Source organism: Micropterus dolomieu, linkage group LG17, assembly GCF_021292245.1.
Source record: "Micropterus dolomieu isolate WLL.071019.BEF.003 ecotype Adirondacks linkage group LG17, ASM2129224v1, whole genome shotgun sequence".
Lineage (NCBI taxonomy): Eukaryota > Metazoa > Chordata > Actinopteri > Centrarchiformes > Centrarchidae > Micropterus > Micropterus dolomieu.
This window is the reverse complement of record NC_060166.1, coordinates 26,612,750-26,636,492: the sequence shown is the minus strand read 5'-3', so window position 1 is coordinate 26,636,492 and position 23,743 is coordinate 26,612,750. Positions and strand designations below refer to the sequence as shown.

Here is a 23,743-nt window from a genome sequence, read left to right as displayed (position 1 = left end):
CTCCATCACTCCTCTTCTTGGTCAAATAGCCCTTACACAGCCTGGAGGTGTGTTTGGGGTCATTGTCCTGTTGAAAAATAAATGATGGTCCAACTAAACGCAAACCGGATGGGATGGCATGTCGCTGCAGGATGCTGTGGTAGCCATGCTGGTTCAGTATGCCTTCAATTTTGAATAAATCCCCAACAGTGTCACCAGCAAAGCACCCCACACCTCCTCCATGCTTCACGGTGGGAACCAGGCATGTAGAATCCATCCGTTCACCTTTTCTGCGTCGCACAAAGACATGGCCGTTGGAACCAAAGATCTCAAATTTGGACTCGTCAGACCAAAGCACAGATTTCTACTGGTCTAATGTCCATTCCTTGTGTTTCTTGGCCCAAACAAATCTCTTCTGCTTGTTGCCTCTCCTTAGCAGTGGTTTCCTAGCAGCTACTTGACCATGAAGGCCTGATTCGCGCAGTCTCCTCTTAACAGTTGTTCTAGAGATGTGTCTGCTGCTAGAACTCTGTGTGGCATTCAGCTGGTCTCTAATCTGAGCTGCTGTTAACCTGCGATTTCTGAGGCTGGTGACTCGGATGAACTTTTCCTCAGCAGCAGAGGTGACTCTTGGTCTTCCTTTCCTGGGGCGTTCCTCATGTGAGCCACTTGATGGTTTTTGCAACTACACTTGGGGACACATTCAAAGTTTTCACAATTTTCCAGACTGACTGACCTTCATTTGTTCAAGTAATGATGGTCACTCGTTTCCCTTTACTTAGCTGATTGGTTCTTGCCATAATATGATTTCTAACAGTTGTCCAATAGGGCTGTTGGCTGTGTATCAACCTGACTTCTGCACAACAAAACTGATGGTCCCAACCCCATTAATAAGGGAAAGAATTCCACTAATTAACCCTGACAAGGCACACCTGTGAAGTGAAAACCATTTCAGGTGACTACCTCATGAAGCTCATTGAGAGAATACCAAGGGTTTGCAGCGCTATCAAAAAAGCAAAGGGTGGCTACTTTGAGGAATCTAAAATACAAGACATGTTTTTAGTTATTTCACACTTTTTTGTTAAGTACATAATTCCATATGTGTTCATTCATAGTTTTGATGCCTTCAGTGACAATCTACAATGTAAACGTCATCAAAATAAAGAAAACGCATTGAATGAGAAGGTGTGTCCAAACCTTTGGCCTGTACTGTATTTGGGAAAATAAAAAGTATTAAATCTTTATAAAGACACTTTTTTAATTGGGTGTGGTTAAACCTGACTTATCTATATGTCTGTTTAGTATAAACCTGTGAAGCATGTTGATTTATTTTATACTAGCTGTATATATTAGATAAAGATCAAGATTGGTATGTAAAACATACAGTGTATTATATACTGTAAGTATGTACAATGGAATTGGACCAGGCAAGCACAGTTTAACAAACAACACTACCAAGTTGCATTATGGAAAGTGTAGGTTGCAGTGATCTTGGAGCTCAGGATATCTCCTCCTTTCCAGTGTTGATTTGGATCTTTTTTTTCTTTTAAAATCAGTCTCTTAAAAAATCTTTAAGTGCAATTCTAAATAACTAAAATATTTATCTACCCAAACCTGTCAAAAACAAGTCAACAGAGAGGATAAGGTAGACGCACTTTATTCCTAAAACAGAAGCTGCACCATCAGTAGCGGCACACAATTATATGTACACATATACACACACAATTACCTAAATCTGTTATATAAAATATATAATCTGACAATGTACCTTTAATTCCTCTTCAGAGCTCATTGAGTTACTGTGCGAGAGACTCTGGAGCCAAAGCAGACAGAGAGGTAAGTCTCATCCACTCATTGGGTGGGACACAAATGCCCAGGCCAGCTTTTACTTCATTTTTACAGCATGGCAATAAAAAGGTCTGTACCCCTTTGAAAAAATAATATTCTAAAAGCAATCTACAGCAAATTCACTTGAACAGGTTTTGTCCGTGTTGTGTAACTCAGAAAATTACACTTTTTAAACCAATTCCTTTACAGTGAGATGTACACACCCTCTAGGATTTGTAATATATAAAAGATATTAAGCATTAGAAATTCCACATTTAAAAACTTACAATAAATAATATATGCAGGCATTTCATTAAGATAAAATTTCATAGATTGCAATCTACAGTCATTAAAAAGACAATTTATTCTCCTTTATGAAACATCCCTTGATCTTCCAAAATGCTAAAATGGATTCTTGGCATCTGATTGATTGATTGGTTGGTTGGTTTGATTGGAAACTTCCCATCAGTCAGTGTTGTGTTAGATACACCAGGGAAGAGGAGGAGGAGGGATGCTTCCTCCACATTTGCCCTGATGGAGTGTGAGGTCCTTTGAGTGTCGTAGCAGGAAATCCATGATTTGACTGAGCGATCCATCCAAATCAAATCTCAGCAGTTTGATCCCGTAAAGAGTTCAGAGCATGTTCATGATAAAGTTGTACATCTGGGTGAGCACCACAAAGTGAACAGGCAGACAGGAGCGTCGGTCCTGGGTTGCAGGGTCGCACGTCAGCCAGGAGAGGGCGTTGTATTGCTCTAGAACAAATCTATCAGGCAGACACAGCAGTGTGTTAATGCGTGCCATTTTCCTTACTTTAAAAACCAAAAAACCAAACAGTTGTTCAAGGGTACACACTCTTCTGATCGGAGCAGCTTACCTGAGCACATCAGAGGTGTGGTTAGAGTCCAGGGGGTGGGAGTGCTTACTGTGCAGAAGCTCGTCCGATTGGACAGAAGACACATGCAGGTGCAGAGAGGCCTGGGCGATGAAAGATCGAAATACGGATTAAATTCTTCTTTTAAAGTCTTTTGATTAATTTGGAACAAGTGCTTTTCAGAGATAAAAACTGTCACAAACTACCGATGGGTCTTATCACTACTGCTAAAAGAAAAGTGCAAATATAGAATAGAATAATGGAAATATCTTTGGGCAAATAAGCCTTAGTTGTAGCCCTACTTGAATGTGACACTCCAGCAAGTAAAAAAAAACATAAAAATAAAGTTTGTACCTTGAGGAAGAGTGGGCACTGGTTCTGGGCTTGAGGGCAGGCTGACCAGAACCAGTCAGGCAGTGGTCCAGCCTTGGCTGTGGAGACAAAGTAGCCCAGAGCCATCGGCTGCTGTAGGATGTTCAGAGCCTCCTCATGGGACTCCATACGGTCTGCACTCTGGCCCTGCAAGACAACATTGATATAATGAATGAACAGAGCGAGACTTGTTTTCTACAACACCAGTTTTGGATTTAAATGATCTCTTTCCAGCCACTACGGGTATTTTATGTTATTTATATCCTGCGTATGGCACCACGCATAAATGAACTTGAATTCTGCTTGTTATTGCAACTTTAAGAACATTACTCAACGTAACTGTATGGGTCACTTTAAGTTTATGGTGTGATATAGTGAGCACTACAGAGAAAATACAATTTGTCATTGTCAGTTTAAAAAAGAAAAACATTTGTCAGGGATGTTGCTCTGGGCATCAGCTTGTAGACAATCTGTGAATAAAATTATTTATGTTCTCCATGACAGAATTCACCAGGTCACATCAAAACTTTGCAACAGTTGCTGCAACAGTTTCATTACTGTGCAGGTGTGGATGGAATAACGACAACGACCCACTTTGACGTGAAACCGAAAACTGTATACTTTTACCACTTTCAAAAACAACTAACCAAAGAAACTAGTTACATTTGATGCGACAAGTGTTCATCTAGTCAACCGTGGAAACACTGTAACTGTATTTCACTTTCTCTGCCTACCAGGCATGCATGAAAACAATCTTTATGTTCTGTGACGGACATAGGAAGAGCTAATGTTTTCAGGATGAAATGAAGAGATATTTAAAAAAAAACAAGTGAAGAGGTGAAAGACCTTGCTTCCATCTCCCCCCTGGTGGTAGTGGGAGCCAGGAGAGTGAACAGGAGACGTTGTGGGGGAGTTGGGCAGGATATTGATGAGATCTGGATCCACCATGTCGTTGTCAAACAGGTCAAAGATGACCATTCCATCAGATCCATCTGCAGAGAAAAAGCTCAGGGTTTGATTCAGATCAACTTTAGCGGGATGCAATGTTCATGATTCAGCATCTATTGATGTTAATCAGGAAGATATTAAAGTTGTACATTTCTTTTGTAGCCTCGTCAGCAACAGAACGTACCAGGATTTATGGGATTGAAGTTGATGTCAATGGGCTCTGAAGTGTTAGTGTTGACTTGCACCATGGCAGAAGTGGGAAACACCAGGATGTGTGTGCAAGACGTGTCCTGAGGTGTGCTCAGCTGCGATGTTTGCATGTTGAGTGTGGTGCTGCGACCAAACACTGAACCTGTTGAAACAGAATCTGCAGAGACGAGACAGAGGAAAGACAGATCTAGAGTCAGCTTGACAATTTACACACAAAACTGGGTTCTCTGTTACAATGTCTAAATAATCATGTTACTGTTTTCCTTTTACCTGGCATGATGACAAAGGAACCCTGGGGCTCCATGGCAACCAGACAGGCGCTAAGGATGCTGGGAGTGTCAGCAGCAGAGATGCCACACAACCTACATGTCTCCTTCAGTCGTTTACTGAGAGACTGCAAGTTCCTCCTGCTCAGCAGAATACTCCAGTCTGCAACAGGGACAAGATGAGAGCACATTAGTGTGTGTTCATTAATGTAAACCAACTACTTAAGTGCATGTTCTACAAACCATGCAAGTGTGTGTGTGTACCTCTCAGCTCGCCGTGGCCCATTCTACCAAGCCGCCCAATGACCACCCTCCATGGCAGTGAGGTCACCTGCACCAGGCCGAGACACCACTCCCACAGCTTCTGCAAACCCACTCGCCTGGCTGAGGCCTTTTTCCTGCGAGCCCTGTAAGAGAGAGAACACGTACTTTAAATACAGGCACAATTCTATCAGCTAAACTAGCATTGCTGTGAGACTGATCTTTTCTTTTGTACACGAGTGAACGTACCTGTTGGGCACATCAATACTAATGATGCAGGTCTCCAGCAGTTCCCCGTGTTGATCGGTGCAGGAGGCCAGCAGCCAGCGCTGGTCGTGGGACAGGCAGTAGCCGACAAACAGGACATTGTACTTCTGGGATGCCTCACCAAACGTCTCCCCGAGCTCAGTCTGTTTGTCTTTCACTGGAGCCAAAATGAAGGGCGGCGTATACAGACGCAGACACTCTGGCCTCTGCACAGAGGGAAAACTTTAGTTAGTTTGAAAACAACAGGAGGATACAACAACACAATGTCAGACTCACCACACACCAGTTTCAGATATGCAAAAAAAAAAAAAACCTGTTACCTCTGGGTTCTTGAGTGCCATGTCAATGGCGAGACCAGGGCCAAAACCCGTCAGAGCCTTGAAGTTGGTGGAGTTGGGCAGAGGCCGACGACACTGAGTGAACACAGAGAAGGCCAGCGACTTGAGGTGCTGGCCGTAGAGGTGACGTTCCCCACTGTGCACCGGCTGCAGCAGATACTGGCAGGGAACAATCTGACAAGAAACAAACAGGTTGTGATAATTCATTTAGTTGTTCTTATCTTCTCTAGAGAGTAGGTAGTCATGTTCTTTTTTGTATGTGAACATCACTGGTTGCTCTTGACTAAGTTTTTAGTTTCAGTAATAGTGGCTGGTTTGCTTTTGAAAAACTGATAGAAAATTGTGGTAGCACAGAACGAGGTGTCCCTTAATAACGGAGTCTATGAGTACAACGCAATGCCCAGTCGTTGCTGCTTACTTGCAAAGAGATTAGGTGGGAAGTTTGTGGAGTGAAAATGCTAAAATAGCAACAGAATCCCAGTTTTAAGCCATGCTGTATTTGTCTGTCTGGTAGACCAAGTTTCTAAAGTGGTCATCATACAGGTACAATAGTTTTGTGAATCTTAAAATGTGTACCTGGCTTATTGGCTTCCTGACAACAAGTAAAAAAAGCACAGGCACACAATTACAACCTCTTCCATGTAAGATGCTGTTTTAACTTGAGCGTTGCTTTACTGAATAGACAAAAATATTGTGTAAAATATATTGAATTTAAGGGGAAAACTATTGACAACTTAGTGTATCACAGACAGAGGTATGCATGCTTTGATTTGAGTATCACTCTGCCAGTTTTGGTGAAATCAAATATTTAAGCTGTTTTCTAGTACTTACTATGAAAAAGAAAAATACAGTAACAAACTGTGAGCAGATGGCTATTATAACACATTCTATTCTACCACTGTTGTATTAAAGACCAATACTGAAACCATTAGCACATTCACACCACAAGTGTCTCAAAATTCCCTCTGGCGTGTTGACGCAAACTCGTGTCACTATATCACAGGTGTGGAAGTTACCGCCTCTATTATTGTCTGCTAATGAGTCCCCTGCTCCTTGTCACCTCCCTTTGAGCCTGCTGGTAATCTGCTCTGTTGTAACTAAACTGGCAAATATGACATCATAGCCCATCAGTAGATTCCTCTTAAGCTGTCGATTAACTAAAAGGCCCCATCCACATTACTCAAGTTTTACTTTAGTAAACGGCGACATGCACAGTATCTCGGTATCTTACAAGTGTAGGCTGTGTTATTTGCATGGTACAAGATATTTTAATAAAAATAAAACTCGGTCAGTACATTGTGTTTCTGCTTTGCATGAAAGACCCAATCGTGAGCATCTGCGTCATTGTTTCTGAAGTCCTCCGTTTTTGCTCGTCCACACTAAAACGCTATCGGGAATTTTAAACTGAAAAACGGGGTCGGCAGCGCTTTTAATCTTCTCCGTATCATGCCTTTGTTTTCGCTGTTTTAGACTGGACGGGAGGTAGAAACGTAGCAAAAGGTCTCCGTTTTAAAACGAAAACGCAGTAGTGTGGATGGGGCCTAAAGTCCAATTTATACTTGGGCATCAAATCGATGGTGTGGCCTCTGTGTAGCCCCGTACGCTACGCCATCGCCTACCTCCTCAAAAATTCAACTACACGTCGAGGTGACGCAGGCCGTATGAACTGTGATTGGTCGGCTGGGTAGCCTCGCAATGCCTCAGAGCCGACAGGAAGTGCCCTGTGCTTGGAAGCAACTTTTACTAGCAGCCAAAACAGCGGCTGTAACATGGTGGATCAATATATTTGACCGTCACAACCCAAGCAAAATAACTTTTGAAAAGTCTATACCAGCTGCATGTATACAATTTTACCCCCATTCACGTTAGTGGAGGGCTAAACCAGAAGTTAGCATGCTCGGCCGGCAAAAGTCGGTGGATGCTGTAGCACTACCAACCAACTAGCGTTTGGTGGTGTAATAGCAGAATGACAGAGACACCGACGCACAAGTATAAATGCCTGGAGTATAAATCAAGCTTAACTGTGTGAACTTAACTGTCACTCTAGTAATACTGTGACAGACTTCTTAACCTTAAAAACACTCAGTTATGAAATAAATAAAACCATCAAAACACTGAGACTATGCTGTTGGCCTGTACCTGTACTGAGACAGCGTTTCTGATGGAAGCAGGCAGGAACTGGAGCATCTCCATGTAGCAGCGCAGTAGGCCCAGAGTGTAGGCGCTGGAGTGGACCTCTCTGTCTGCGTCTTCGTAGCTGAAGGGGTCGACGATGTACACCACGATGGCAGGCGGGTAAGACACAGCATGGGACTCTCCATCTGTTGGCTTCCCCACTTTGTCTCTCTCCATTGTGCTGATGATGACAGGCAGATAATGATTTTAGATATTTTGTATGTGAATACAACCTAGACAAATCAGACACCCAATTAATCCTAAAAGAAATTACCCACAGGAGACGTTTTCTACACAATTTCATGATAAAATATATTCTTTGCGTGTAAAAGGAGCTAAATGACACAAAAGGTTCAATATCACATTTTCCCACCACTTGTGCTTTAATACACAGTGTATTGCATTTTACATACTAAGCAGTATTTACTCACAGGATGTACTATTTAGTATAGACACACTTCATGAATGCATTATGCACGTGCAAATTCCAGCTAAGATATGTTTGAGCAGTTTTAACTGTCATTTCAGCAAATTATTCAACTGAGGGAAAAAAAAAAAAAGAAAAATAAAAAGGATGAAACAACACTGACAAGCATGGATGGTCGTACCGCCAAATATGAAAGTTTGGAATAATCTGTAAAACACATAACTATATCAATTCATTAAAAAAAATGGTTGTTTGACTTCAACTGAAGCCAAAGTAACACAAAAAATGTGTGCACAGATGAGTTTAACTAGAGAGATGGGATTTTTAAGACCGATACAGATTTTGATTTAAAGGATGTGGTATGTGTACATGACATAATGCGTTTGAACAATATACTTTGTCGTTATAAACAGTACTTAAATAGCAAGAAGTACAGCAGATTATGTCAGCTGTTTGCTATGTTTTGTGGCTTAAAACATTGCCAACAGGGGAGTAGCAGAGTCCCTTCTGGTGGACAAACTATGCAACGACAACACTCATAACATGATTAAAGGATGCATCTTCCGTCTCTCTATTTCTTTTTAATTGTCAGGTATCGGCTGTTATAAACACACACCAATTTATATGCAATTAGCTCCAATCTGACTCTACTTTAAACTACAGAAATTCTACAGTTTCTAAAAAAAATAATAAATCACTATTTTTAAAACAAGTCTTCTCCTTCCTCCCTTTACTACATTCAGTCAAATAAATTTAACTTCTGGTCTGCCAATATATTGAAAAATGAAGTCAGTGTAGCTGCTATCTATGAACCACATCAACTCTTCATAGTTTTGAAAAGGGAGTTTCAATGTCATCATTTACATCCCTTCTGCCTGCCTGTTGTCACACAGCACCGCCACAACTCAACCGCCACTGTCAGCAACATGCAATGATTGGCTGTGTTCCGCTACATCGTGTTTACTAAAAGACTAAAAGTGTCCATCAAAGCTTAAAATAACTAAAACTGAGACAGCGTTTTTTCAGCATTATCGGAGTCCACTGTACGAGTAACATGCATGCCAGCTCTGGATAGGCTTGGTTTGACTAAGTGTTTTTTACCAAGATATTTAACAATTCCCCCCATGGTGGAGGGAGTCATGGCTTTGTCAGTAAGCAGTATCAATACAAAACAAGTAAACTCACTGATTTAATACTGCACTCATTGTGTTTTTTAACACAATTAAAAGCGTTCTCTTAGCCGGCACCTTCCATGAGACCTCAAAACCAAGAATGCATACTACTTCTGTAGTTTATTTTTAATTTAGTGTCAATTTAAGTTTCACAAGCCGAGAATTTTCTCTATATATCACGGGCCAGATGTTTCTGGAAATGATCTTTCTCATATTATTAAAATTTGATACTTCTTCTCCACCACTGCTCCTATTAATAATTCATGCATCACCTAATTTAATCATAACGTAGGCCTGACCCACAAGAAAGAACAGTGCATGTTTAATCTATCTAATATTGTGTTGGTCATACTATAAACTGATTTACTGCTTGTCCGTTTTGAATATTACAGAGGGTAAAGAGCTTAAAAATTAATCACATATTAAATCGCAATATTGGTTGGGTTTTTTTTTTTAAAATTGCAATTCGATTATTTTCCAAAATTGTTCAGCCCTAGTATGAACACTGAAACTATATTATAGTTGTGGCCTTTCCTCTGTTGTTGCTGCTGCAGTGGTCTCGGACTGGAGAGCTCTGTGAGTGTGACTGGCTGGCCCACTAACCTCACGGGCGCTTGTGGAGCTTCTCAACCCCGAAAACGTTTGAGTACATTTTGGATTCTCCATTAACTCCCTTATACAGCATCTTTGTAACGACGCGTCGACAATGAAGTTTCATGTTGACATCGTCGATTCCATCAACTAATCGTTGCAGCACTAACAAAAAGCATGCAATCTTTCTGTCAGGATAATTAATTGACTGTTAGACTACCTCTCTGGTGGTTCAGTGGGCCCTTGAGGCTGGTTGGCAGAGGGTCCGTTTTCTGCCAGCCCCCCTGCACCCTGCAGGTTTGACTGGGGTCCATTCTGAGAAGTGCTGCTCTGCAAGCCTGCTGTCCCAAATGGCGAGTAGGAGCCTGGTTTGGCCGAGGCCATTCCCCCGATAGTCTGGGATCCTGAGGAGGACGGAGGAGGGGTGCTGTTGACCTGGGCAGGCTGGGCAGAGCTGGTGCTGGAGCTGGTAGTGTTGGTGAACTGGGGTCCTGAGGAGGTGCTGGAAGAGCTAGAGGTCTGGGAGGAGGAGGAGGCCACAACGGGGCTGCGCTGGGACAATAGAGAGCTATCCAAAGACTGCTCTGACAGGTATGGAGCTGAAAGAAAAGACAGATTTAGAAGATTTTAGAAAAAATAAAAGCTATGTGACTATATGACGTTTGGATTTTAAGATTAACAAGATGTTACCTAGATCATAGCGGCACACTTGAGCAAAGAGTTTGAGCTTATTAAAGGCTTCATTGTTTCCGTCTCTGGCAGCCATCTTAAGGAACCAGTCACTAAGGGGCTGCTCTGTCATGCTCCTGCCTTCTGTGGTGCCGACCTTCAATACGCCCTCTGGGTGACTCTTACAGATGGGCCTGTGTTGCCCAAGCTGGCATGCCTGTCAAGAAAAAACGGGAGTGAATGCGAACATGAAACAGTGTGAATCATTTCGTGAGTGTATAAAACTGTTTTTGTGGGCATGTCAGTACAAGGAGGACAGGTTTTATCCCGCCAGGTGCTTACCTCATACATAGTGCTCAGATCTTTGAAGAAGGTTTTTGCTCTGCCCAGCAGAGCTTCATTTTCTGGGCAGATGACAACATATCCCACATCTCTCTGGGAACCAAAAGGATCCAGAAGAAGCTTTTCCCAGTAGGGCAACCCAAAAGGAGACAGCACCACAAAATCATACTCATAACCAACCAAAAAGGTAGGGATGGGCAGAGGCTCAGGAGACTCATCTGTTCCTGTAGTGAAAACAGGACAAAGTTTCATCTCAGTCTTTTGCAACAACAAAGTGATCAAACAATTTAATATTCCAAAACTGAGCTCTACATTTTTTTCTTCTCACATACCATATGATCCCCTCCCAGCCATCTTGTGGAACTGCTGCCAGGTCAGCGGCCCCTGAACGCCCCAGGAGCGCACGCTCCTCTTCTTCTGAATGGTGTCCTGCAGCACCGGCTGGAGGGACAACAACACCCGCAGGACGTCCTGTGAGAATAGCTTGTTCATGTCTGCTGCTACAAGAGCAAAAACAAAGAGAAAGAAGTCTTAACTTTACCACGTTTGAGGCTGGGAATAAAAAGGAGGGTAAAAATAAGCTTGTGGTAAGAATAGTGATACAAATGTACATACATTTGCATTTTGGCCATTGATGAAGACAGGTGCTTTTCACTAGTGTTTCATCTACTTTGCCTCCTGACATATTGTCCATGAACTGCCTGCCATGCTCCAGTGCCATGTAGCAGTCATTATAACAATCTCTTTCTTCCACCCTCAGAAATGAACTGGGGGCTGAGCTCAGCTTCGGGTACTCCACACCTGCCATCGGAGCAAAAGGGTTGGTGCACTGGTCCTGCAGCAGAAGGATTAGCTCATCTGGAGGTTTCTCCGTCAGGCTGCCAGCTTTGTGCGCCGTCGATGCTCGCAGCTCTTCAAAACACCGCTCTGTGTCCCGACTAGAGTCTGAGCCCCGTCCAACCACGTCCAGTTCGTCCTCCAGAAAAAGCCCGGCTGACTGGCCAAAGCGTCGGTTGGTGACAGCGCTGAAGCCACAAGTGCATGGGTACTGGGCCTCACCGTTGTCCTTGAGGTACACGCCCACATCTGCGCCTCGGATGTTCATGTTGCAGACGCACACGCAGCAACTGTCAAAGTTGCAGTCCTTGAAGAGGTTCATGACCGACTCCGAGAGAATGAGGGTGACGTAGAGACTGTGAGCCTCAGGGATGGAGGGTACGGTGGCTGGCTCAACAGAGCTGAGTGGTCGGCAGGTGGAGGTAGTGGAAGCGGGCGAGTAAAGGTCAGAGTTGTCATACTTTAGTGAGCCTTGGACGCTTGATGGGCCACGGGGAGTGCGTGGAGTGCGTGGTGTGCGAGGCGTGGGCACAGAGAAACGTGGAGTTGCTGGGGAGGGCAGGATGCCTGTGCCGCTGTTACTGGGAGGGGCACTGCTGCTCATGAAGGGTGTGTGGGTCTGAGGGGTGTAGGTCTGGCTATAGTCTGGCTCCACACTGGGGACGTTACTGTTACAGAGAGAGAGAAATTTGTGATCCAATTTGATTTCATATCGTGATTCAAACTGATTTTTAAAACAAAAATTTATTCACAAATTTCGAGACTATTTTTTCTTAATTGGATTTGAAGATTTTCATCAGTATTCAGTATTATGTGCCATGATCTGTTGACATTATTGTAGGTTAGGCCATATCACAGTGTAGCCTGAGTGTATTTAACTATAACAATACATCAAATGACAATAATGAGCACAATGATTTTACAGACAATCTTTTAAATGTTGTAATATTTACAATTTCCACAAACAAAATAGCCTTTCTAATCCGTCCAGCAACTCAAAACCATCAGTTATTTCACATGATCTAATCTGCAGTTGTAGATGTCAGTAGTAGGGCTGGGAATTATGACCAAAAATGTTATCATGATAAAAAAAATTTATACCATCATAGGATGAAGCCAAAAGTTTCAACATAGAGTTATAAATATATACAGTAATAAGTAATATGTTGCTTTCAAACAATAAACACGAACATAATGAAAATCTGCTGTAATGGACTGCATCTATAATGTAGTGCCTGACACACATTTAGTTAGTGGGCTCATCCACAATTGGCCCCCTTCCCCCACTGTTCCAAAATAAACTGACAATCTGTGAGGGACACAGTCTGCTCAATAGATGACCTAAAGACAGCACTGGCCCACTGTTAACTCTAAATGCACCAACCTGTCTTTGGTGAGGAGATTGACATTCGTCACTGGGGGTATCAGTTCCATTTTGCCCATGGTCCAGCTGGGCGTGTACACACAGTCTTCTGGCAGTTTGACAGGCAAAAGACACTGGCTGGGAAGCGTCTTCAGGGGGGCGTACTTGGAACAGCCGATTAACAACTGACATGTCTCCGGCTTGTACACAAAGGAGAAGTCCTAAAAGCAAAGCAGAAATGGTGAACAACACTGATGTAGCTACATTTTCCACTTGCTCCATACTTGGCAGGTGTGTGCCATGTCGTACCTTTATTTCAGATGGCTTTGGGCTGCAGAATCCCTCCTCCACTTCCATCTTAAAGTGGCTGTTAAGCTGGCTGCCGTCCAACAGGGTGAGGCCCGCCCCTGCTTCCAGGCTATCCTTGCTGCCGGAGTTCATGGGAGAGTAACCCTGTTGCTCCAGGGAGGGTGGGGTGGGGAACATCTGGTGCAGGTCTGCTGAGCCTGGAGAAATAAGACATTATTACTTTTCTTGAAATTACACATGTATAAAAGTTTGATGATTAACTGACGTTCAGTCTCCTTACTTATGCAAGACAGTGGGTCTAATGTGGCTGCTTTAGTGTCTTTACAGCCAAACCTGTCATCTGCACCAACTCCAGCTCTTCTGGATCCAGGCTGTGCGCACAGGGAAAAACAAAACTCAATACATCTTTCTTTTCGATGTTTCAACAGGCTTACAGGCTCACAGCAGTTACATAGCATATCAGAACACTATACTGTAACAAGTACAACTTTTAGGCTAACAATTTCATTTACCATACTGATGCACTTACCGCTAGCTCATCTTCATCTGAATTGAAGATTTTATCCAGATCGCTGTAGGACACGGCCAAGTCGTTCTCATGGATGAGGCTGGTCGAGGCTGAAGGTTTATTACCTGATGGACCCTGACCATCTACTCCGCAAAACAGATAGGAGAGGACACTCTGAATGAGACAACAACCTCCAAACATTTGATTTCATTAAATGTCAAACGTAGGGGCCAAACTGACAAAGGGAAGGCATTCTTACCATCTCCTGTTCCAGTTCCTTCGTCCGCCTGGATCAAAGAAAAGAAAACGATAACAGGAGTTATTGTAATGTCGTAGGGAGACCCTTACATGATTTTACACAAAATAAAAGTAAAACTGCCGTCATTTTTACTTGCATACTAGGCTCTGGTTATCGAACATATCCTAAAAATCATAATATGTGGAGCAGGGGTGTGTGATCGGTACAGCAATATATCATTAAACATTTTTCCATGATACTGTATTGATATTCAAGCCCATCACATCAAAAACAAAAAAAACTCAGCGGTGCGATGGTTAGCTCAATGCTAACATACAATGGCAATCTCTATTAGCATGCTAACAAACATTAGCATTGCGATAATATAATCTTTACATAAACTACACATTTTACTTCACATGTTTAACATCCTGAGTGACAAACTGTGCAAATACTTAAAGTACATGTTTTCTGAGCTCTGTGTGAAAAAAAAAAAAAAAAAAAGGCGCTAACTTCAATGTCTTGATCTGCTACTCTGCTCACTCTACACTGACTAGCTACAGCAACCCCAAAGGGTCAAAACTCAAACCCAAAATTCCCAGTGGCTTAAAAATATAGCTATCACTAGGTGGAGAAAGAGCAGTACAATCACTTAACAGTTATCAATATAATGTGATGTACATATTAGGCTTAGGTGGTACACAGCAATTTGTATTTTAGGCAAAAATATGAATCAGTGAATTCAGTAAATTTGCATTTTTATGTGTATTTTATAACAAAATTAATTTTTATAATAACTGTTCATAGTTGCTCTGTAGATCTTCTGTGGAGCAGAATTGTGCTGTTTTCTAACAGTTTTGATTTTCAGCAAATGAATAGATAACTTTTTCACAGGCATTTTGTATTCATACTTAGATATCGTGATGTATAATTTTAGGATTTTCTAGCAATATATCTTTAATCGCAGAATTGCTGTATCGTGATATTATCTTTATCATGAGCAATGTATCGTGAGGTACCCTGCAATTCCCACCCCTAATGTGGAGATGTAACTGGCGAGTGCCCCCCCCCCCCTTGCTTAGCTTCTCTGTTGGGACTCTGGTCTGCTTGTCCACACTCTAGGCAAGCTACTCTAGCACTGACTTAGGACAAGTACGTACAAGTTACACACGGTAGCTCCGCTTTAATCTTGAGAAACTGCAGAGCTGCAGTCTCTTCATTCAACTTGCACTGTAAATTTCCAGCTAAACTGAGGCTTTTTGAAGACCCTTTTCTCTCTCTCTCGCCTGCCATTCAACGGTCTTGTGCAGAGTTGCGTGCATGCCATGCTGCCGACAACGGCATGCACGTCGCGGTTCCTTGCAGGTCTTTTTCAAGTAGCCAGCTATTTAAAAACGATAAAATATTCTTTGTGTGTTTCATCAACGGTGATAAATTATCCAGAAGTCCCACGAGGTGCGGACAACTCGGCACAACACCAGTGAAGCTGGGGCCCCGTCTGTTCAGCAAGTGTTCCTACACTGCCACTACCTACACATGCGCACTGACGACCCAGGGTTAGAGTTAGAATTCTAGATTTATTCACGCACTTTAAAACATTTATTGAAAGCTTTTTTCCTTTTCTCATTTTTTTATTTACAGCATTAAACGTTGAAGTGTGTATTGTAATAGGCTGTATATTAACCTATTGGGAGAAAAACTGGTAGTTCTATGTAAAATCAGACGTTGAGCACCCCCATTTCGCCAAAATGGCATGATCCTCGTTTCGCTGCAAAGCTTCGACTGTGAGATTGACACTACTACCACTATTCGGGGTCAGCTCTAATTGTCAACCCTAGTCAGGAGCCCACCTTGTGTTTCTTGCTGCCCTCTCTCTCCGCTCCAGGCTTGTCCTTCTTCTCAGCGAAACTGAACTCCTCATCTCCCTCTACGAAGGCGTATGGGTCCGCCTCCTCACTGTGTTCTCCGTCTCCAGTGGCGGAGGTAAGATGGCTGTTTCTCCGCTGGGCGTAAGTCTTGACCAGCTCCTGGGACACCTTCAGGGGCTGCGTGGAGCCCGACATCAACCTGAAAGGAAAAAAAAATGTGCTCAGACAGACGCAGGCATGCTGTATTAAATAAATAGCTACAAGTGTTTGAATGCAGCAGTAAGGTTTAGTAATGAAATACTCACTCAGTCACAGACACTACAGTTTCGGTTCCTCCACCTCCCCCAGAATCATCTCGTATTTTATCCACAGGTAGATGAGGTGTCAGGAAGTTGGTGGCCTTCTTCCTGGGTAAGTTGAAATATTTCCAAGGGTTGTGGGTGGAGTCTTCATTGGGGTTGATGGCTGAACCCACAAAAATGGTGGGTTCCAAGGTTTCGCTATAGGCTGGGGGGAAGCGCAGCGGCATAGGCATGTTCTCCAACTGAGGCTCCTCAGATGAGCCCTTCTGTGGCAACAGACAAGGCTCTACTGACGGCGGGTAGAACGTTTGGTGAATGGGCGTGGACGAGCTCTTCATGCCACCTGGAGTCATGTCACCTTCTCCGTGATCGCAGGGATGTGGGCTGAGAGGAGGGGGAGGCGGGGATCCGACGAGGTCCGCGGGGGGGCCGTGGGTATGCAGCGTAGGGGCTTTGGAGGATACCGTGTCCACGTGGTGCAGGCTGGGATACGAGCCCTCCTCCTGTGATCTTAAACAAAGCCTCTGGTTCTGTGGCTCCAGGGATTGCTCCTCGCTCACAGAGTTGCGGTGGTGAAAAGGCGTCTGCGGCCTCTTCTGCTGCTTCTCCCCCTTTTCCAGCTTCTCGCCCAGCTTGTGCTTAGGGGCCGGCTGGGCAGGCTGGCCTGATAAAGGCGGGTGTCCTGAGGTGCTGCTGGATCGCTGTTTTTGATTCTTATGTCTACGTGGGGAAAAAATAACAAATTATGCTTACAAAATGCTGTCTTGTAATTATAAACAAAAATGTTGAGTCACTTGTGAAAGCATTCCACTCCACATACCGTGAGCAATTACAATGCAGTCTGTGAGCAGGCTCCACAAAATCCCAAAGTTCAGATTTGCCTGATTCCTCCTCACAGGTCCCATTGGTCAAAGTTGTAAACTTCCTTCTATTAAAACAGGACAAATTGACATTTAGAAGTCAGCATGGAGATCCCATTTTTGACTGGCAATGCTAACTTTGAAGAAGCAGTGATATTAAACATACTTGTGCCCTGTACGATTAATGTTATACTCCTGCCACACAGACTCCACCATCTGGCTGGCCAGCCTCCGGGGAATTTTACCCCCATGAAGAGTGTTGTTAGAGCTATAGCCGTCGGACGCAGAGGACAACTTCAGCCACCTGTGGGCAGGCTGATAGTCTATGATAGAAGTTGAGCAAAAAAAAGCAAAACAAGTGCAGTACTGTTAATATGCAAAATCTCACATGAATGAAAGCTGATAAATGTGTTTTTAATTCTGATTAATGTGCTGCATCAAGTCTTACCAGTCTGAGCCTCCTCTGGTGACGTTGGAGGAGTCAGAGTGACAGAGGACATGGCAGGATCTCTGTGAGCAGCCTGGCCCTGCTGAGCACCACAAAGGCTTCCTGAGTTGTTGGCTGAGCCCTGAGGGACCACAGCAGGGAGGTCCGACAGGGGGAGGAGCACAAGGCAGGAAGGGTAAACCATCCTTACTCCCGCTGCAACCAAACAAACACATTTATTAATTGTAAAAACTTTCCAATGGCACACCAAGTGCAGGGAACTGATTTGTTCACATATTTTGCAACTTATTTTTACAGCCAGTTAATTTGATGGATTGACAATTAACCATATTCTTTCCTATGAAAATATTTGTTATAGCTGCAAAATCTATTGTATTTTATTGAATCTTTTCATCACTCTGTTGAAATCCACCCATCCACTTTCATAATTGGTTGAAGAAGAATCAAACAGACAAGGAAGAAGGAGGCAACATTGACACTTTCCTAAATTTGTTTCTCTCTTTTGGGCTCTGTTGCAGCTATGTATGAATATCCAGTGCATTATTTATTAAAAGGATATGGTACTACTTACTTGTTAGATACTCAATTGATCTTGTCATCAAGTTAGAAGAAAGAGTCTGTTTCTCAAATGTTTGACTTCCCCACCCACAAACCTATCCTTTTAAATTCATCAAACATACAAAGTTTAGCGCAACAATCATCAGCATCTTATTTAAACATTATGCTGTCTTACCAACAAGGACCTCCACAGCTGCCAGGGAGTCGTCCTCCCAGTCCGTGTCCTCCATCTTGTCTTCCTGGACCTCCTTGGGATTGGGGCTGATGGGATAAAACTGCCTCCACTCTTCTATGAGCTTCTGAGTAGGGTGGTCTGACATCTTAAAAGCCTGTCCGGTGAGGGTCCCATTCAAGCCATACGGGCTCAGGATGACTGCAGGGCAGGGAGGAGTCACAACACTCATGTAGGACAACTAAAAAGAAATTAAAATGCTTTCACGGCGTGCACAGTGGGTTCCTACCTTGCAAGGGGCTGGAGCCCTGTTGGGCGAGGCTGAGATGCTCTTCGCCCAGTCGCTGAAGAGGCTGGTGTTGAGCGATCTCCACACTCGTGCACACATTGCTGTCGCCGTGTACGAAGAAGGTGAAAGCGCAAGACAGGTGCTCGCTGCAACATGAGTCAAAGATTTAAAAAATAAAAATAAAATGTAATTGGCATTGTAATGTTTAGACAATCTGCTTCAACACAGCTTGAACATTCAGCAAACTTGCTCACGACGCACGGGCAAATACGAGAGCCAAAAATAAACATAGGAGATTATTAGTCTCAAAATGTTAAAACAATATTCATGTTTATTTCTTAACTACTTCTGGAGGGCCAGGCAGTAAAATTCACTAAAATAGGATTTGTTGACATGGTTGCTGTAAAACCACATTGCACACTCAGCACTTTCCAAAGACTGCCCTGTTTACCAGCCAGAGAGGGCAGGCGACAGCGAGACTGCCAGACTCTCCTGTTAGAGGTGCTGTGCTGCTGCCTCAACACACACACACACACACACACACACACACACACACGCTGACATCTTTATCTAAAAACAGAAGCTAAGCACCAGTGAGCAAGAAATACCCCCCACCCCCCGGTCTATGGAACGACTCTTTTATATAGCTGCTTAAACTCTTGAAACCTTGACAAAGCTGCCAGTGGGAACTGAGCCAAAGGGCTGTCTTGGATCGACATGGCCAAAAAGACGAGGCTCAAATTAGCTTGTTAGGGAACTCCAGGAAACGCCAGCAAGGGAGACGCTAAATCTATGTCACCACCTTTGTGTACAAGGGGTAAGGAAATACAGCTGTGCCGAACCCCGACTCTGAACCACTTATTTATGTGCTGCTGCCGAGTAACCTCAGGCTTGTATTTCTACAACAACACAGACCAGTTTTACCTTGCAGTTGGGAAATGTGGAGGTGTAGACATTACCCTTGAACTGTTGCTCTATTACCATGGAATTCTAATATAGAAATGATGCACCATGCTGGATGACTATTATTTCATGCTTTTTGTGTATGACAAGGTGGAAAATGTGTCATGCTGATGATGTAATTAGAAAATTGTGATAATCCTGTCATATTACATTGCACTGTTACATCGGATTTATTTTCAGGAATCAACATTTCCTCTGAAAATTGCAGGATGTTAGTGACTCAGCAACGCGGACCTAGTTGTAAATTCTCTATTAATATATGAGTTAAAACTAACCTCAGAGTACTCGCCACATATAAAACCTTGGAGTAAAATCAGAGTAGCCAGGTAGGCAGTCAACGGTCTGCTCAAGGAAAGGCTTGTGTGCATTTGCTCAAGCTATTTTTTTTCTTATAAAGAAGATGATGTTCCATTCCCAAAAACTGCTATCACCTTATAACATACAACAATACAGCTGCAAGCACTATAACTCCAGTTGAATCCCAAACGGGAATTTTCACAGCTTGTCAGAGGCCAGGAATTGTCATGGGAAGTTTAAAGAACAACTTTCATAACAACAAAGACACCCGCCCAATGAGACATTTTCCCACTGCAGTATACGTATGCATAACACTCGGTCATAGTCTTCCTTCCTTAACATGCCTTCAACAAGCATAAAATGCATGCATGCTTGAAAACACTGTTCCCAACAAATTATGTCACAGACATTTCACAGTACATCCAGCTCATTGTAAAGACAACTGTAATAGCCATACATGCTGCAAATCAATACTACAATGCCAAATACTGACTAATGTTCAGCCCTTCTGCCCATAAGTACAATTCACAACATCTTGTTCTGCTGCCATATTTATACTCAGCAATTGTGCTGCCTCTTTTGTGTTGCCTTGAGGTACTGGTAAGCATGACTTTTATGATGCAGGTGGAAAGGACATTCACTGTACTGGACATTCTTTGATAGTGACAACACATAGTCACTATCTTAGCTTAGTCTTTTCTGACTCTGACTTGCGAGTGAGCATTTCTGTTCAAAAGAGAAAACCAGAGCAATAGATAGCTGGCAGGTAGAGGTAATTCCCGCTGACTCAAACAGAACACTACCCCAGCTATAGCTTGTGATCCGACCATTAGCTGGATAGTCAGCTTTAATGTCACAATTTACGGCGTGTCATAACTGTGTTGTCCGCTATCAGGACGCAGAACATACCTTTTATTAATGGTCTTCTCCTCCTTCTGGTATGGCTTAACAAACCACTTGCCAATGCGAACAAAGCCACGGTTCATGAGACAGCGCTCCAGCAGGTTGTGGATGGCCTTGAACAGAAGCGTTCGACACTCATAGGACAGGCCACTCTCCCATTCACCGTCTTCCTCACCTGAAACAGGGCAGATATATTAAACCAGATACTTTTAACAAACAACCCCCTCTTCTTCTTGATAAAGACCTTGTGTTAATTTTAAACTGTTGTGTGCAACTGACCACGAAAATACCTATGTGCTACTGTGACCCAATTAAACATACGAAAAACATTTGATTTCAACATTCATCTTATTGATTATTATGTGTTCCAAAATAAAAATAATTAGCCTGACAGATATTAAAATTAATGACTAATGTGGCAGAACATTAACCATTTAGTTTAAATGAAGTGAAAGTTTCTAAATTTGTTCTGCAGATGAAGCCTACTCATGGAACTTTTTTGAATGCTGCTGTGGTAAAAAAATATTTTTTTTCAAGAGACATACTTCACAATGATTAATTTTAAGTTTCCAACTCAAACCTTCCAACTGTGTGAAAATGTTGCTCTCTCTGTTTCTGTAATGACCAATCTGTGTTGTCTTCAAGTAACACATGACTTGAGACAGGACACAGAATACTTGGTCAGCGTGGCCACCGTTATACTATACAAGTCCGTACCTCTGTGGCAGAGAGCCACTGGATTCCACAAGGCTTTAGAGACTTTTCAAGATGTGTTCGCCACAAATCAGTAAGGCTATCATAACTTAATCATCTAATCATCTTACTTTGTATCATTAAAACTGCATTCAACTCTCTGCTGTAGTTTAGAATGGTTGGCATCGTTATTAAACACTTGACATGTTCAAACATGAGCAGAGTTTCTACAAATGGACCAATTTGCCTGCAATTCTTGCACAGCAGCTCTTAAAATGTCTGTTAATAACATCAACCATTACACTCTTCAACTTTTGTTTTTTAACACCTAGAATAGTTGTGTCAATTCCAAAGCACTGAACTAACTGCTTAAATTGTATGAGAACATGCACACAGTATAACTTAGAGTAGCCAGTGGGAAAACCCATTTCTGATATGGTGAGAATTACAAATCCTCATGTCAAACCTGCAGAAGACATGGAGATGTTGCATGAACTTACTTGAGAGCTCATTATGAATAAGCTCGGCAAAACTGGGGTCATCCCCCCACCAGAAAAGCCAGAGTTCTCTGCGACCCGGGGTGTGGTGTCTTCTCCACACACTCAGCACATCTGCAGCCAGGCATCGGCTGAAACTACACAAGATGGGGTCCTCCTCAGTCACAGGGAAAAGGATGGGTGAAGAGGTGGGTCCTTGGCACACAAAACGCCTCCATTTTATTCCAGTCAAATCAGCCTAAAGAGAATAACAATGAGAATTCACACACAGCACAGCTGCACAGCATTAAACCATTCCTCTGTTGGTGCCTGCATGTTGTCTTTCTTCTCCTACACACACAGTAATGACAAGCTGAAGACTGCTTGTCCTGTCAAACAGAAAAACACTTTCAATGAAAAAAGTTGAGAACAGGGACTTGTTGACATCTTGAAAGTTTTGCAATACTCTGTACATGTGACACCACAATCATGCCAGAAAAATGTCATACAGTTATTCTCAGTTATTAACAACTAGAGATGCATTGCTGCAAGTCAGTCTAAAATCAGAGTAGTTGGTTCACTTTAAAACTATCAAACAACAATATGACTTGTCTTCTAATATGTGTATCAAATAATTTTGCAATGTCACTTTAATCTACGAAGAATGTTATGTTATTGACAGGTTTCAGTAACCCGCCTGTTGGCTTGACCTGTTACCATCATGTAACTAACGTTAATGCTAGTTGGATATTTCTGTAACTATTGCAGAGTTAAGTTAAACATGCGATTATTCATGAGCAACTCTTCAATATAGCAATCCTTCAGTGTGTGCTGTCACTGTTATAAAAGTTAGCTAGATCACGATTTGCAAGTTGCAGGCCCGATGCCTTCACGCCAATATGCAATTGACGTTACAAAGCTTGTTGCCTGATTAGCCAAAATGGCTTTCTGGCCTCAGTTTCATAGCTAACGCTAGCTAGCACAGAGAGCCTTACCAGGCAGAAGAGGTTGGAGTGGCAATCCTCCAAACTGGCCCCGTTTGGTACAAAGCACGAACTCATCCTTTCACTGCGTGGTTGTAACGTTAAAGTCCATTGTCTCAATCACCATCGGGGGCAATAGATGATCTTCTTAACTCGCTGGCGAAGCGATGTTCAGTTGTAATTATCCCGTTAAACCGCTGACCAACTTGCTAGCTACAGCTAGCTGTCGCTAGTCAAACAGACAACTTCTAACCGGCGCTAGCCACCACTAGCCGGGTAGCTACGCTAACGTTAGACTGGCAGCCAGATAGCGTCAACTGTTCGCTTCTAGCACTTCGATTCATCAATCCTATTTGAAATGTATTGTCTGATCTGGTTAGCCACAAGCTTGCTGCTACATTACCTTAACACCAAATAGTCAACGTTAACATGACCTGGACAGAATAATGTTCAATCAAACACCAGAAAAGTGTTTATGCGCAATAAAAAATACGACCTCGAAAACTAGAAAACTTCACCTCAAAAGCTTAGTCCCTAGTGTGCTAATGCTAATACCAGCTAGCTGATCTGAAACAATTTCAAAGCAAAGGAACTCTCCCCTCCCCCTGATCTCTCCTAGCCTACTAGCACAAAAGCTAACATACCAGAGCTCCACCGCTAGCTTGCTAGCTAAATAAAACAATTAGCTACACCGTCCTCCGTCTCACTAAAACCATCACAGCGCTCCTTCATAGTAAAACTACTCTTAAAACGGATGGAAGGCCAAATTGGCGAGACTACTCATCGGCTACTTTTCTCTGCCTGATTCCATGGGTCCAGCAGATTTCCATTATTTCAGTTCATGGATTGAATTCTTTAATGGCGGCCAGGAGGACAACTCTGCCTCTCAACTCCTATTGGCCAATTTGTTGTAATGGGGGCGTCATCCGTCTTCAAGTAGCTCCATGACTTCACAGTT

The 23,743-nt window shown here is 42.9% G+C and overlaps 1 protein-coding gene across 1 annotated transcript; it reads right to left on the bottom strand.

Annotated features, from left to right (window-relative positions):
• Window positions 1-1,620: 1,620 nt before the first annotated feature.
• On the bottom strand, window positions 1,621-23,661 carry LOC123985626 (mediator of RNA polymerase II transcription subunit 13-like). The gene is made up of 30 exons (XM_046073314.1): window positions 22,798-23,661; window positions 21,827-22,061; window positions 20,640-20,808; window positions 18,471-18,616; window positions 18,185-18,382; window positions 17,452-17,646; window positions 17,170-17,326; window positions 16,964-17,071; window positions 16,147-16,863; window positions 15,824-16,040; window positions 13,995-14,022; window positions 13,757-13,878; window positions 13,508-13,598; window positions 13,228-13,424; window positions 12,940-13,139; window positions 11,334-12,223; window positions 11,051-11,218; window positions 10,719-10,942; window positions 10,398-10,593; window positions 9,928-10,306; window positions 7,482-7,698; window positions 5,325-5,516; window positions 4,987-5,210; window positions 4,741-4,883; window positions 4,481-4,639; window positions 4,185-4,367; window positions 3,899-4,044; window positions 3,035-3,199; window positions 2,684-2,784; window positions 1,621-2,572 (listed from the first exon to the last, which is right to left on the bottom strand). The coding sequence occupies exons 1-30, from the start codon at window positions 22,861-22,863 to the stop codon at window positions 2,440-2,442; spliced, it is 6,366 nt and encodes a 2,121-aa protein (XP_045929270.1). The 5' UTR covers window positions 22,864-23,661; the 3' UTR covers window positions 1,621-2,439.
• Between the last annotated feature and the right edge of the window lie 82 nt (window positions 23,662-23,743).

Excerpts from the sequence above, each read along its gene's own strand:
- LOC123985626 (XM_046073314.1), bottom strand. The coding sequence starts at position 22,863 with ATGAGTTCGTGCTTTGTACCAAACGGGGCCAGTTTGGAGGATTGCCAC. Across the intron at positions 10,307-10,397 it reads AGTGTGCCGCTATGATCTAG|CTCCATACCTGTCAGAGCAG; the intron begins GTAACATCTTGT and ends CTTTTCTTTCAG. Across the intron at positions 5,211-5,324 it reads TGGCACTCAAGAACCCAGAG|AGGCCAGAGTGTCTGCGTCT; the intron begins GTAACAGGTTTT and ends CCCTCTGTGCAG.